Source organism: Martes martes, assembly GCF_963455335.1.
Source record: "Martes martes genome assembly, chromosome: 5".
In the NCBI taxonomy this organism is placed as follows: domain Eukaryota; kingdom Metazoa; phylum Chordata; class Mammalia; order Carnivora; family Mustelidae; genus Martes; species Martes martes.
In genome coordinates this window covers 47,058,607-47,074,593 of record NC_137892.1, presented here as the reverse complement: position 1 = coordinate 47,074,593, position 15,987 = coordinate 47,058,607, and the positions used below count along the sequence as shown (strand labels likewise).

General features: G+C 42.9%; 1 protein-coding gene across 15 annotated transcripts in view; it reads left to right on the top strand.

Moving 5' to 3' along the window:
* Positions 1–15,987, top strand: part of CAST (calpastatin) — a 121,738-nt gene that overhangs the window by 73,204 nt on the left and 32,547 nt on the right. For 13 of the 15 annotated variants that reach the window (XM_080804845.1, XM_080804841.1, XM_080804840.1 and 10 more), the window contains 11 exons: positions 548–589; positions 1,935–1,991; positions 2,341–2,451; positions 3,693–3,776; positions 7,560–7,628; positions 9,048–9,146; positions 11,022–11,102; positions 11,670–11,708; positions 12,592–12,684; positions 12,842–12,934; positions 14,264–14,368. In XM_080804845.1, coding sequence (XP_080660971.1) covers positions 548–589; positions 1,935–1,991; positions 2,341–2,451; positions 3,693–3,776; positions 7,560–7,628; positions 9,048–9,146; positions 11,022–11,102; positions 11,670–11,708; positions 12,592–12,684; positions 12,842–12,934; positions 14,264–14,368 — 873 coding nt within the window. The remainder of the gene's footprint in view (positions 1–547; positions 590–1,934; positions 1,992–2,340; positions 2,452–3,692; positions 3,777–7,559; positions 7,629–9,047; positions 9,147–11,021; positions 11,103–11,669; positions 11,709–12,591; positions 12,685–12,841; positions 12,935–14,263; positions 14,369–15,987) is intronic. The other 2 variants (XM_080804836.1, XM_080804838.1) reach the window with 1 other exon arrangement.

Genomic DNA, 15,987 nt, shown 5'->3' with positions numbered 1-15,987 from the left:
GCACACACTAATAATGGCAGTTCCGGATCTCCCGTAACTCTCTCACCCGTCACAGACTTTCTGGTAGGCCTTCGTGACCCATCGCTGATACTCCGGCACTAAAACTTAACGTCACTGCTTCTTAGCTCTTGGCTCTGTCACCGTCCCATTGTTTCACGCTGGCAGCCGGAACCCATGGTATTTCACTCAGAGATCGGCCGTTGCCTTTCAAGGATGAGGATTTGTATTTTATTTTGCTTATGTATGAGCTATAATGTTCATGGCAATAAATGTTTACAAATGTTTGATACACATAACAAAAGTAAGATGTAAACTGCTCTGAAGGAAAGAACAGGATATCTGAGTGCGTAAGTGTTTATCTAAAGAGTTAAAATTCCAAGCAAAGTATAGTAAACTGAACTCACAAAGTTTATATTTGCATCAAAGCCATCTCCTCCGAGCTTTCTTAGTCGAAGAAAGTCTATGGTAAACCTTGTAAACTATGTCTGTTTTTCCTTTCTTCCTTAATTCCTTTCCTCTCTTCCTTTCTGTATTTTGCTGAGTTTAGGCTGCAAAAACAGAAGCCGAAAAGAAGTCACAGTCAACTAAGGTAAGTAATTTAAGTCAACTAGTGAGTTATTTGGGTTCTTCGTAATAACAATGAAAAACCAATTTCCTCTGTTGGTGCTATTGAATGGGAAAAGGAATTTTTCTCAGCTAACTTAACCAATTTTGGATTACCTTTTTAAACACGATTATACAGAGCATAAGTAAATAATTATAATAAATACATACATTGTTAAAATGAATATACATGAAAACAGTATATTTCAGAAGGCGTTTTGTTCAAATCTAGATTTTTGTTATAGGTGAAGTAACTATTAAAAAACTGTAGGAGCAAAGAAGAAAGGACAAAGGGTAATGCGCATCCAATTACTCTAAAGATAGGACATCAAGAGTAAATGTGTCTTTTGAACCCAGCACCTACATGATTTACAGATGAGTCTTTCCTAAGAGGCCTGTAGGTTTATCTGAACAGTCTTATCTCAGTTTGTGGAACTAGTTATCAGTTTCTCAGGAGGCAGCTCTGACTTTCCCTTGGGAATGGCTTTCCTGACTCATGGCTGTCTAGACTGACAGCCAGTCTATATCCATGTGGAGATGGACCCCAGGGTGTCTGCAGGCAGGGTAAATGTTTCTCCTTCATAAGATGCTACACATTATTTCTTTTAAGCAAGTGTGCTTAAGCAAATACTCAGATAAGAGTGCAAGTTTTCCTGTGGGAAGGCACAGAGATGTACTTTAAATGGAGGCAAAGTTGAGGTTATCTGGGTAGAAAGTAAGGCTTATCTGATTTTATGGAGGACCTCCGGATTGCTCATCCCCTCGGGATAATTCCATAGTCCACTGTAGAGGAGGAATTCAACAGTGAGCCAGAAATTGTCCACTATTCCATATTTAAATGTTTTGACTGTTTATACAATCTCAAGAGAACTGGGTCTCTGGTGTTACCTCCTTCTCTTATTGTAATACAGAAATGACTGTGTAAATCATTAAATTACAACGTTTATGTCCTATGAAGGCAGATTTTTAAAAGAACTTCTAGAGCGGGATTCCCTATCAACAAATTCAGAGGTCTCAGTGCTTTGTGTTTAGACCTGCAGTTATCCAATGATCTGTATGAATTGTAAAACACAGCCAGTAAGTTAGAGTTACATACCTAGTTGAAAAATCTTTCTCAATGAAATACTAAATTTTTCATTACTCTTATCGTTGTCATTATCAGACTGTTGGGAGGATAACTATTGACAGGTAGCACATGTGTATTTCTCTAAGTGGCCCTTTCCCAAGAGGGGCAGAAAGGTCTAAGTGGGATTTTTGTTCTTGAGCCTGTTTGGAAATAATAAAAGAAAGACCTCCAATGTAATTGAGATTTTATCTTTTGAAATTAACAGCCACCTGTGGTTCATGAGAAAAAAACCCAAGAAGTAAATCCAAAGGAACACAAAGAGGTAAATGATCATCCTTGGGACTTGATAATTGGTGAAGCCTTTTTTGTATGTGAGGGATCGAATTCTGAACTGTCATTTGCGTTTGTTTTTCTGGCTATAATGGCACCACCATGTGGCAGTAGTAGGATTTGTAGTTTACTAATGGAAGGAAGGATATGTATTTCAAATTTTGTACCTAAAGTAATCACATTTATGCCACATGAATTGAGATCAGTGCAATTCAAAACTCCATAGAACACAACTGTTAGAAACACTTGGCATCATACAGAGAAAAGCATTGGTATTTTTCATCTTGTTAACAGTGGTGTGTGTGTGTCTGTCTGTCTGTCTGTCTGTCTGTGTGTTGCAGCCAAAAAGCCTGCCCAAGCATGCATCAGATACAGAAAGCAAGCATGTTCATAAAGAAGCAGTGTCCAGATCAAGTGAACAGCCGACATCTGAGAAATCAACAAACCCAAAGGTAAATAAGTTGGATTGCTAAGAAAATGCTACCATCAACTAGTGCATAAGATTCAGGTCCTCCATCTACGCGGACCTGTGTCGATGAATGTGTGGAGCTATGCTGAATGTACTCTGTATTGCAATGATTTGGGGCTATCATTTGGCTGGTTTTGCAAATAGCCTTGTGGAAACTTGGCCCTAAGAAGTACATCAGATGGGTTGTGGGGACGTTCAGTCCCAACTCTACTGCCCAGCGGTGCCCGGTCCTGACTGCAAGGCAGCGGGCTCTGGTTTCTCATAGGTAGGAAGCACGGGAGTGCTCACCTCCTGGACCTTTCTCCTTGGGTTATAAAGAGCACACACGATCTGTCTGACCTGCTTTTTACGTGGAAGTCTGAGAGAGGTGCTGAGAATTTTGTCATAGAAGAGATGAATTTATAGAGCCATAAATAGATTCCATATTTGCACAGCTCATGGAGGTCAGCTGTTAGAAGAATAAACATTTACGGGAAGAACTCTTTGATCAAGGGCTCTTGGAAGATGTCAAGTAGGCCTGCTTCATAGTGCACTTGAAAGAAGAGAGTCCATGTTTCTGGCCCACCAGCTGAATGCAGCCATTATGTGTTTTGTTCAAATCTATTTTGTTTGGCTTACAATATTATTATTATTTTTTGAAGATTTTATTTATTTATTTGATAGAGAGAGAGAGATCACAAGTAGGCAGACAGGCAGGCAGAGAGAGAGGAGGAAGCCCGCTCCCCGCTGAGTAGAGAGCCCGACACAGGGCTCGATCCCAGGACCCCGAGACCATGACGCGAGCCGAAGGCAGAGGCTTAACCCATTGAGCCACCCAGGCACCTCTGGCTTACAGTATTATTAAAATTATTTTTAATAAGCTGCCAACAATTCAAGTCACATATGTTTCACATAAAATCCAAATTGCCAGCTTCTCTTCAAAAATCAGGTTATATAGCAACAACTGACAGGAGCTTTATACCTGGTATCTGTGGTCCAGTTCATCTCAGTCCCTGCCTGGCCCGCTCCCCTCGCCCTGTACCTGCACGGACTCTGTCCACTCTGGAGTGCGGCCTCCCGTGGGGCCCAGTGCTGTGTCATGTGCCGTAGGAGCTGGTAACCCTCCCTCTGCCGGACGTCTGTCCCGATGAACTGGCTCAGTAGAGATGCTTGCAATGTGTGGTCTTGAGCATAGTCATTCAGAGATACTTAGTTCTTTTTTTTCGTCTTTTTCCCCACCTGTAGACTAAATCACAGGATGCGATTTCTGCCGGCGGGGAGCCCGTTGTTGCTGGCGTAGCTGCAGCATCCGCCACACCGGCGAAACAGGTGAGTGCACACGGGCAGAACGCGTACGTGGGCCTCGCCGCGTGCGGGGTCTGCTCTGCAAGAAGCGCGTGCTCGCCCACGGCCCCTTCCAGCCTGGGCTTTACGTCTGCTTCTCAGGGACCGCTCCGGGTGGTAGTGCTACCACACTCAAATAACCAGTATTTGGAAAAACCAAACACTGCTCTTATGTGGAATTTAGTAAAGAAGGGGACCCATCTAAGGGATATAGAATGAGTGGAATAGCGCAACTGATGGAAGAATTCATATATTCAAGAAATATGTATGGGACATCTGCCATGGAGAAGACATGGTATCAGGACCAAGAGAGATTAAAATGTGAGGTAACCCAGATCCTGCTCTCAAGATTTATAGCTTTGAAATAAAGTGCATAATAAAGTGCATAAAATTAGAATATTTGAACGAGCACTTCTCTCAGCTTCCACCAGGAACAGCATCTGTGTTGATAGGAGTAGGTCACCAACAGTCCTGACCTCTGCATGAGTTGATAGGGGAAGTTTTGGAAGGGGACATTTCAACCCTCTCAGGAGAGAAGATGTGTGTCCCTCTGCCTCATGATGGGTGAGTCTCGCTTAGATCATTTGAGGAGCTCCTGCAGATGCGAGCCGGGAAGTGTAAGATGAGGAGTCGTCTGCTGTGTCTGCCCATAGCAAGGCAGACTCAGTAATCAGTTTTGAGTTAATCGTGTCTCTCTAGAAATGCTACTTGTCTCTCTGGAAGCCACAAGCAAGTAATGGCAGCAATAATAAGATGGAAATGAAACTTTTTCAAAAAGCTGCATTTATTTATCTGTTTTCCTGCTTTTAAAACAGGAAAGGTATCGCCCTACAGGCCAAGTGGTGAGGAAAGTCATAGTGTAAAAGTATGGCACCTCTCCTGGAAACATCAATTTTTCTCAGATCTTGAAAAGGAAGAGTAATGCAGATATTCTGTGGAGTGATAACAAAACTTACATGAATCTTTAAATGAAAATACTCAAATTTTTAAAAAAAAGGTTTTTTTTTTCCAGCAGACCACTTGTATATGACCTTGATTAATTATTTCTCTCTCTCTTTTTTTTTTTTAAAGTATTTATTTATTTATTTGACAGAGATCACATGTAGGCAGAGAGGCAGACAGAGAGAGAGGAGGAAGCAGGCTCCATGCTGAGCAGAGAGCCCGATGCAGGGCTCGATCCCAGGACCCCGAGATCATGACCTGCGCCGAAAGCAGAGGCTTAACCCACTGAGCCACCCAGGCGCCCCTGTATATGACCTTGAGACTGGCACTCCCATCCCCACTCTGGGGGTACACATGACTATGGGGTATTGATGAGGGGTACTTATATGAAATGGTTTGAAAAAATGGATAGGTTTAAGACAGAAGATTAGATTTTTTCAAAAAGCCTTAAAAATGTCATCAATCTGAAATTTTTGTGCTAGGTATAAAGTAGCTAGGGAAAAAATGAAAGCTAAATAGTAAAATAAGAGGCTTAGGTGGAAGTCTGGTGTGCATTGACTTGGGGCAAAGCATTTCACTTTCCTTTGCCTCTGATTTGTCCCCCATAAAATGGGATTGATCAGATCTTCCTTTTGGAGAGTGAGGGGTGTGTACTGTGTTTAAAGCACTGTGGTGTGACCACAGGACACCCTAGCTGCAGACTAGCTTGTCCAAGGGCAGGAAGAAGACTGAATCCCCAGGGACTGCATTCCAAGGCAGATTAAGACAGGCCCCTACAAGGAGCTCTTGGGTTGAGGACCCGAGGGAGGGACTCTGAGTAGATCAATTTGAGTTGGGCATGAAGGATGGCTAGGATTGTGGGCTTGCAAATGCATCGGAGTGGAAAAGTGTGAGGTGTGTTCTGGGTACAAAGTGCATTCCACTGTGGGTGGGGCACCAGGGAGGTGAGCAGTGGGATTGTAAGACCAGAAAGACGGGTCCCTGCACAGCTGGGGAATGCTGAGAGCAGTTTACAGGGGTGGTAGCTATTCAACGTTGAAGGTTCAAGAGCAGACGAATGATGGGAGTGCACCCAGCTATAGGATTGGGCAACCGCAGTGGGTGGATGGAATGGGAACAGAGACCAGAAAGCTGGCCACGGACCGCTGCCCTGGTCCTGAGGAGTCCTAATTTAGTGTAACTTAGAGGCGGGATAGAATGAGGTAGTGGGAATGTAGAATGTAGGAGGCATTGCCGAGGGAAAATCTTCAGGTTTTAGAAAATGATAGCCTATGGTGGGCAATGGTAATGTCAACTCTGAGATAATCTGGGGCTTCAGGGTAGGTAACTAGGGTAACTAGGGTAGGTAACTAGGGTAGGTAACCCTAAGGTGAGGCAAAGTGGGGGAGGTCGCTGTCGGTTCCTGCAAGCCCAGGACCCGCTCCGATGTTGAGAGTGAATGCCTTCCTAAATTGTTTCTGGTCCCCAGTTACCACTGACCGGTGGACAGAGTCAAGAGGTTGAGCGTGAAAAGCAGTCTGAATTTGGACAGGCTGATTTGGAATGTTGGAGAGAGATGTGTAGCGAGGCAGTTGAAACGAATGTGTTTTTGAACTCCAGGAGAATGGAAGAGAGTGAGCAGAAGGAGGTTAGGGGAGAAGGAACAGATAGGAAGGAATATCTGCATAGGGTTATGGTTGAATCCTGGAAGTGGATTCGGTTGCCCAGACTCAGCCTCTCACCCTCTGGCCCCCATGGTGTTCTTGATAATTGCAGTCATCATACAACATGTACCTAGGTGGTGCTTAACACGTGCCGAGCTCTGGTTCTCATACTTCAGTAGATGGGTTTCTCCAGTCCTCACAAGGCCCCAGGATAGATCGTCATGCATGGTGGTCCTAGCTACAGAAGAGGTTGACCTGCCTGAGGACTGATATAGCCAGTGCATGGGAACTGGTGGGCTCTCCACCCCCGTGCTCTGCTACCCACGTTCCAGAGACCTCCAAGTGCAACGGTGTCCTGCTGTCTTTAACCTGACCCCTTCACCCGTCTAGTTCCCGCCAGTCCCCACAAGCGTTCGACCCCAGAGAACGATTTTGCTTTAGACCCAAGTGCAGGGCAGAAACATGCGCAGCAGGTAGGGCTGGGGGCAAAGCAGAAGAGGTGGCAGAGACCGGATGGCACAGATGCCAGGGGAGGACTGGGATGAACTTGGCCACAGCTGCCCTGAGAGAGGAGTTGGGAGAGGGGTACTTCCTGAGGTCAGACTTCAGAGACGGTTCTGTCTGGGGGAAGCATGGAGATTGTGGATCGGAGGGTTATTAGCAGTGTTTGAAAGAGCAACTGAAACAGTGCTGGGAAGGAAATTCATTATAGGGAGATGAAGAAAGGAGTGGGTGATGAAATGCTAAGGCCAGGACTGTGGAGGTCTTACTGTGTGCAGGCACAGACTGGAAGAGCAACAGGGGGAAGTGGCCACTTTGAGAAAAAAGTGCTGAGTGCTGCAGGCTGACTATGGGCCCCTGGAGGGCAACCAGGAGCCGGGAGGAAAGAGACGGCAGTTCTGGATTCAAGCCTTGATCTCTCCTTTACTGTGTGACCTGAGAAAAATTACTTAACCTCTCTGAGTCTTGCTCTCCACATCAATAAATGAAATTAACGTTATTTACACTGCCCTGATTGAGGAGAGAATGCATACGTGTTATCTGGCACGGAGCAGGTGTTCAGTGTATGATCGACGCTACTGATACTTTGAATTTTATTGAATTATTTAATAATTTGATTTGAATTTGTTAAATTGAATGCAGATCTGTGAGGAGTTTTTATTTCTTTCTAAAACCCCACCAGAAAAAAGAAAAGAAATCGTCAGCGTCAGCTGTACCAGTTGAATCCAAACCGAGTAAACCATCTGGGAAGGTAGGAAGATAGCAGTGCATTTCTACATGAAACACTTATTTATTCCGGGTTTCTATAGTTGTTCTTGATCTGATTTTTTTTTCAAGGGCAAACCATATGAGGTGGGATTTACTTAAAGACCTTTCTAATGAATTATTGCTGTAAGCTAAAAGTGTGATTGGGGGAGTATGTTTGTAGCATTTTATATTCTAATCCTCTGTTCTGAAAACTCGATTATATCCTATGAAGTTTACATTCCATTTTCTCTCTTGGAAATTTAACTTATTTAACCAGAGGTGTCCCTAAAGAGTATAAGGCACTTCTTCATTCTGAAATTCCCAAATAAACTGGTCTAAAGCTAAGAGGTCCCAAATTGTATGACATGATCAGGGGAGTTCCTTAAATTGTAGTGGGAATAGGGTGGTTGAAGGGGAAAAAAAATTAATCATTTTTTAATCTGAGTTAAACAAAGTAAATAAAGGGTCCTTTCCAGAATTCTTGTTTTCTGTTTTAAACACAGCATACTCTTCACACTGAATCATTTTTAACCTTAGAGATAGGACGGAGGCACTCATTCATTATACTGATTAAAGCACATATCAGCAGAGTAAATTGTCACTTCTTGTAAGCTTAACATCCATTTCGCATAATTTGCTTTGTAAACATCCTCAGGCAAGCAAGTGAACAAAAAACCCACAAATGAATGAAAGAACACAGGCCATCCATTTTTTAAATACTCTGTTTGGAAGAGGAGCTGTATAGAGATTTTGTTGGAGTTCTTTGTCAATATGTAACTCTGAAAAACTGCTGATAAGCGATAAATACCAAGACACTTCTCCTATTGCATATAGTAACATGATCGTTATTCTTTGTGTTCTTTTTTTTTTTTTTAACTGTCATTACATTGGACTGGCAGCTTTAACAAATCATCCATTTGTTCATGTAGTTAATGCCATTAGACTTACTGAAGTTGTGATTTTTTTTTTTTTTTAAAGGGGCTGAAGGGCAGAGGGAGAGGGGGAGAGAGGATGTTAAGCAGGCTTCCTGCCCAGGGTGGAGCCTTACACAGGGCTTAATCCCATAACCCCGAGATCAAGACCTGAGCCAAAATCAGGAGTCAGATACCCAACCGACTGAGCCACCCAGGTGCCCCTGAAGTTGTGATTCTTACCCGAACATGGCTTTCTGTCCTTCAAACCTAGAATGTGTACTCTGGGACCTTATGTAATAAAGTCTGTCAGAGACCAAATTTTAACTATTTTGATGTTTGAAGAACCTTTCATGTTTGGTGTTTTTCTGTACAGAATGTTTGTTTTGTTGTTTCTGGTGTTTTGCTTTGTTTTTTTTTTTTAATTTTTATTTATTTTTTTTAGTTAAAACATCAGAAGTGAAATATATATTGCAAGTAGCATTTAAATGCTTTCTTTCTTTCTTTTCTAGTCAGACATGGATGCTGCTTTGGATGATTTAGTAGACACCCTAGGAGGATCTGCAGAAACTGAAGAAGATAACACAGTGTATACTGGACCTGAAATTTCAGTACGTGATTTTGATATCTGTAAAGATTCATACTTATGGGGCACCTGGGTGGCTCAGTTGGTTAAGTGGCTGCCTTCGGCTCAGGTCATGATCCCAACATCCTGGGATCGAGTCTTGCATCGGGCTCCTTGCTCGGCAGGGAGCCTGCTTCTCCCTCTGCCTCTGCCTGCAACTCTGTCTGCCTGTGCTCGCTCTCTCTCTCTCTCTCTCTATGACAAATAAATAAATAAAATCTTTAAAAAAAAAAAAGATTCATACTTATTGGGTAGAAAAGCAAGTAAGTTCATGGCCATGAGGCACCAAAGAATACCTAATGTTCTGTTGCTTGGAGAGAAACAGGATGGTGTCACTTTCAATACCAACTAAAAGTGCTGGGAATGGAAATGGTTTGTTCTATGGTAGCTCTACTGTTACATTGATTCAGCAAACATTGACTGTCCATGTTGTGACTGACGCTGGGATACACCTTCTCAGGTCACAAAGATTTTTCTGACCTTGAGATTTAAGTTTACTGGACCTGAACTTCTTTTGATTTTCAGGTACTTCCCATTCGATGACTTGAACTTACTTTGACTTCTAGAAATTTACCACCCTCAGCTCATCCCCATGCCTAACTTCTAAAAAGCAAAAAGATTACATGTCCCTTGATATTAAAAAGATTAAAAAGATATGCCATAGATTGGAGGAAAATACTTGCAACAGAATTGACAAAGGATTTGTTTCTAGAATTTATGAAGAATTTTTAAATGAAAAAGACAACCCACTAGAAAAGCAGAAGAAAACTTCGTTGGCTAATAAGACAGTGAAATTCTCTAGTAAGTAGAGAAATGATACTAAGATACGGAGATAGCATTGCATACTCCTCAGACTGGCCCAAGTGTGGAAGTCTGACAACTCGTGTGGGGCTTGTGGGTATTGAAGATGTGCTTATTACCCTTTGGCTGGTAGTTCCACCTCGAGAGAGTTTCCCTGGAGGGGGCCTTGCCCTTGTGTTCCAGGAGTTACAAGAACAGGTGGAACATTTGGAAAGGATTTTGGTCAACAGCAGAAAACATAACATAGTGCAACACTTCATAACGGTTAAAATGAATTATACATGTATCAACATGGATACGTTATAGAAACATAATTTTGAATAAAAATACAGAATATCTAGAATATGATGCCATTTGTTTAACATTTGAAAGGATGCAAAGTAGTGCTTAGTAGCAGCCCATATGCTAAAAATGGAATGAAACAGAGAAGTTTAGCATGGCCCCTCTGTAAGGATGACACCCCAATTAGTAAAGCATTCTATATTTTTTCAATTAAAAAAAAAAAGGCAAAGTAATGCTCTGTGTTGTTTGTGGATACCTATCTAGGGAATAACTGTTTCACAGTGTGCTCAGTTTTAAGTCCATAGCTGTAATAAAGTTCTGGATGGTGACTGTCTCTGACTGACAAGGAACGTGAATGAAATTGTAGCCAGTTAAACAGGATACATTATCCAGTCCTTTTTTCTCTTAGAAATTACATCTGAAAGACTTGGGTATTAGGTTATAGAGAAATGTATTATTAACTGTAACTTTGCATGTATTGGTAAATAAACAATGAAAAACATTTTAAAATAAAATGTGTTGTAATATAAGACTCAAATTTAATACACTGGCTTAAATATTTTCTAGTATCACATATGGGTTAAGCTGATTAAATAAAGTGCTGTGTATAAACTGAGAATTTCAGTGTTGTGTAAAGCGTTGGCTTTTGAATGGTTTACATTTCATTTCTGTAGCTCTACAAATTACTAACGGGAACAGTACTTTGGTTGCTGAATATGCATATAACATTCTCAACTAATTAATTACATAATATCCCTGTGTGTGGTTTTTATTGCAGGATCCAATGACTTCTACCTACATAGAGGAATTAGGTAAAAGAGAAGTTACACTTCCTCCAAAATACAGGGAACTTTTGGCAGTAAGTTAAATAATCATTTACTTTAACTTTACTGTGTGCTTTTTGGAACATAATCTTTATCCCATCAATATATTCACGTTTTTTTAAATTTAGAAAATATAGTGGGGCTTGTGAGATAGCTACAAGGACTCCCAGTGTATCTGTTTGCTAGGGCTGCCAGAGCTCAGTCCACAGGCTGGGTGGCTTGCAACATAGAAACACATTGTCTTCTAGTCCGGGAGAAGACTGGAGTGGGTGTAGGCAGCGTGGGTGTGAAGGAAACCTCCTTGGTTTGTACACGGACCATCTTTCCTTTGCATCTCTGGGTCCATGTTTCCCCACTTCGATAAAGGACAGCAGGCCTATGGAATTAGTGCCCATCCTAATGTTCTCGTTTAACCTTGATTACCTCTTTAAAGGCCCAGTCTCCAAATATAGTCACATGCTAGAGTGCTAGGGATTTAGGACTTCAACAACATGACTTTGGGAAGACACAATTCAACCCATAATGCTCACTGAGCAGTGCATTTTCCAGTTGTAAAAATTAATTTTGGGCTCTCCACATGATCAAATTAATGTTTGTTTCAGAAAAAAGAAGGTATCACAGAGCCTCCTCCAGACTCTTCGGTGAGTTTACATAAAGGTCTTCTAAGATCCAAGTTAACCTTTTTTTAAATCTTTAGTTATGGGGGGGTACCTGGGTGGCTCAATCAGTTAAGTGTCCGACTCTTGGTTTCAGCTCAAGTCATGATCTCAGGGTCGTGAGATGGAGCCCCATGTCAGGCTCTGTGCTCAGCAGGGAGTCTGCCCCTCCCCTCACTTGAGTTCGCTCTCCCTCTCTCTCAAATAAAAAATCTTGAAAAAAAAAAAAATCCTTACTTGGGGGATGGAGCATCAATTCTCTATATTGTGTCTATGGCTCATCTCCAAATCAGATTAAGTTTTCATCTGTTCGGAGGAAGAGAAGGGCGTGGGGGTTGTGTCAGTGCTCGTGGTTTCCTATGGAGTTTTTCTGAAGGGAAGAATGGAGCCAAGAAAGGTGTGGGGTAAAATAAATGTTAATAAAAACAGATGAAAATATCCTAACATGGAATCCATTTAAAAGAGTTGGAGGGGCACCTGGGTGGCTCAGTGGTTTAAGCCGCTGCCTTTGGCTCAGGTCATGATCTCAGGGTCCTGGGATCGAGTCCCACATCGAGCTCTCTGCTTGGCGGGGAGCCTCCTTCTCTCTTACTCTCTCTGCCTGCCTCTCTGCCTAGTTGTGATCTCTCTCTGTCAAATAAATAAATAAAATCTTTAAAATAAATAAATAAATAAATAAATAAAATAAAAGAGTTGGAAACAGGAAACTAGGATGAGTGAGCAGCCGTTCCCTTCCAACGTAGGCTTTCATCTGAGTTACTGGATAACATACTTCATTTGGTAGCAAAAGAATGCCAAGTCCTTCGTTTGCTGAGTTTGTATTGTGGTCCTTCACTGGAATGACTGTCATGTGTCCCCCATCATTTAGAAACCCATGGGGCCCAATGATGCCATAGATGCTTTGTCGTCTGACTTCACCTGCAGTGCTCCTACCCCTGGTGGAAAGAAAGCAAAGGAAGAGGTATTGTTTTCAAAATACTTAGGAGGGGGAAGAAAAAGGGGTTGGGGGAGCTTATTAGAAGGCATGTCAGATTTTCAGACAATTTCTTTGTAGTTCAGGTTTTTGTAGTGACTCTTCTTTCACCTCTAAGTCTAACCATTTGTGCTTTGCCTTTCAGAAATCCACAGGAGAAGAGGTTTTAAAAGCTCAACAAGCCACGGCAATCAAAAGTGCTGCTTCACCCCAAGAGAAAAAAAGAAAGGCAGAGGAGGTATTAAATAATGATTTCTTGGAAAATAACCACGGTCCATCTGACAGCAGTTGCTTTTCTGAGGCTGAGGGAGCTGATTTGGGATAATCCCCACAGAGCATTATTCATGATGAGGAGCATCTTTTTCCCTTCTGGTCTGTGTGGACCAGTGGATCCGGTCAGGGTTCTGTGGATTATCTCCAGGCAGACGCTGTTCATGATTGCAGCACAGTTTTCTTGGTTATGAAACAAGAGTCTCTCACCATTAAAAAGAAAACACAGGAAGACAAGACCCCCCAGAAATGGCACTCTCGGAATATAAATCTTCAGTGACTTTTTATTTTTTAAAAATTTTTTTTAAAGATTTTATTTATTTATTTATTTGACAGAGAGGGAGAGATCACAAGTAGGCAGAGAGGCAGGCAGAGAGAGGGGGGGAAGCAGACTCCCCTTTTGAGCAGAGAGCCTGATGCAGGGCTCGATCCCAGGACCCTGAGACCATGACCTTAGTTGAAGGCAGAGGCTCAACCCGCTGAGAACACCCAGGCGCCCCTCAGTGACTTTTTAAATGGTGTTTGACCTGTGAGTCACCAGGGGATATTGTCCTAGCTGCTTCTGTTTACTTCTCTGAACCACGATCACTTAATTGTCACAAAGCTGGCAAGGCGGTCCCATAGCTCTTGGCTGGGTGAGAAAGTGGGCTCCGTCTGCTGACAGCGCAGACCTGAAGGGGGGCAGGCAGTGTCTGTTGGATCTGCTCTGTCTCTCCCTTCCTGCAGGGGACAGTTTATTTTTATCTGGTGGGCTCAGCGCAGCCCTGAGAGCACCACGCCCTGAGAGTGGGAGTTCCCACAGCCATCAGCCATTGTGCCTTCAGAGAAGGCTGCAGGGGCCACTCTGGGTTTCCCAGCTTCCTGGGCTTAGCTAGTTTGCTAAGGGACAGGGTTGGCTGAAATTATTTTTAGAGACACATTAAAAAAAAAAAGAAGAAGAAAATACCAGGAAAGTGAAAGTTGACTTCTTACAGCTTTTCTTTTGATACAAGTATTTCATAGTAGTATTTCATAGTAATATTATCATAGTTATAGCTTGATAAGTAAGGGGTGAAGTGTGCCCGTGAGGGTACACGCCCGGTAAGACACTCCAGAAGTGTCTCAGCCCCAGTTTCTCTCACTGGTAATTCTTTGCTCTTTCTCTCTCTCGCTAGGTTTCAGATAATATTGCCGTCTGAAAGTCCTTCCCTCATCCACGGCTCCTACATTTGAAATTGGGATTTCACAAAGTAGTGGACAGATGGTTCAGGCTGAGGAGATGTTCTCTTTTCTAATGCACAGAACTTTTCCTTTTCAGCAGGTCGCAATGAGTGACGAAGCGCTAGAGGCTCTTTCAGCGTCCCTGGGCAGCCGGAAGCCAGAACCTGAGCTCGACCTCAGCTCCATTAAGGAAGTCGACGAGGTACTGACCTTGGAGTTGGTATACAGAGCTTGTCAGTCTGCAGGTTATGAAACTAAATGCAGTGTGTGTGTTTAGAATTCTCACGCAGCTTTTCTTTATTGGAGATAAAAGACCAACTACTCTTCATTCTGTCTTACTTTCAGAGTCTGGTTAACTCAGTTCTTCATTCCTGGGTAGTTAGCAACAAAGAAGGGTCATTGAGAGTTTGTCTTATAAACCATCTAGAGTTTTAATATTTAAAGTGGATGCCAATCCCCTCTGCCACTGCTTCAGTGACACCTGATGAACCAAGATAACGTGGAGGCAGGGGCTTGGTGGGGAATAGGTTTGTCTGCCCTTGGGGATGTGGAAATTCATATTTTCAGAAGGGTGCCAGGTGCTTCTCTTCGTAAGGAAGGAGGGAGAATGCTGTCGATGGGACGGAGAGAGCCTTCTTTTTATAACTATGGAGAAAAATGTGGAAAATCGTGTCTCAAATTAGAATGAAATCAAGCAACAATTAACTCTATAACTGGAGTTCCTGTGTGCGTCGAGTGTGATGCCGGGGCGGTATTTATCCCACCACACTTGAACATCTTAACAAGTCTTCTGAGCCAAAGCAAGTTTATATTTGGTGAGAAGAGTTCTAACGTTAAATTACAGTTTGTAAAGAGTTTTTCAACTGAGTCATCTGGGATAAGAGGAGGGAAAAGAGGGAGTTGCCTGTGGGCATTGCCAACGAGGCAGTGGAGTGGGGAGACATGGAAATACAGTCCAGTGGACCCTGAGGAGCACCAGCCTATCAGCGCAGGGAGGGGAGCTGGCAGGTGTCGCTGTCACAATGCTGCTGCCTCCGCTGTCACTTCCTGTTCTGAACCACTGAGGAAGGTGAGTCTCACGACTCCCGGCAACTCTCCCTGAGTCTGGGACTCCTCTGGTCCAAAATGGGCCAGTTTCTATCTTCAGCTTTCTTTGAGGGCTTACCAGGCGCAGTGTGGCACGACAAGCTTTGTGAAGGCGAACACAAGAGAGCGGGGGAAGCAGTCCTTGTCCTCCAGGACCAAGTAATGTATTGAAAAGAAGGGGTACTTTCCTAAAGACACAATGCAAGACACATGCTAATCAGAGCAGCCGCCTAGACCAGATGTCTCGGGGAGAGGGCGGTCCTGGCCAAACCCTGGGGTGGGGTGGGGGTGTCAGGCCAGGTGGAATTGTGCCGTTCTGCCCCCAGAGAGCTGCAGGGCAGTGAGCCCCTTGCCTTTTTGCTTCAGGCTTTTTACTTGTAATTGGTGAGATTTAGTAGACAGTAATTTGGGGTGGGAAGGTATAACATAAATCTCAGGACAGAATCTTAGAGCAACTAAAATCAGATCAATAAAAGTAAAAAATGTTACATAGAAATGACTTCTTAAGCAGCTGGGTGAGTAGTTTTGGGGATACATATAAATGTACTAGATTTCCTCTAGAAGACCTCCACAGCAGTCAGCTGAAATTTTAACTGAATGAATTGTTCTTTCTACTAGTTTCCACGTTCTTTTCTGCTGTTTTCCACTAGTTTTCCTTTTTAATTATGTACAAAGTATAAATAATTCCTAAGATCTTCCAGTCCTGTGGATTCTTAGGCTTAATTTTTAGTCCCT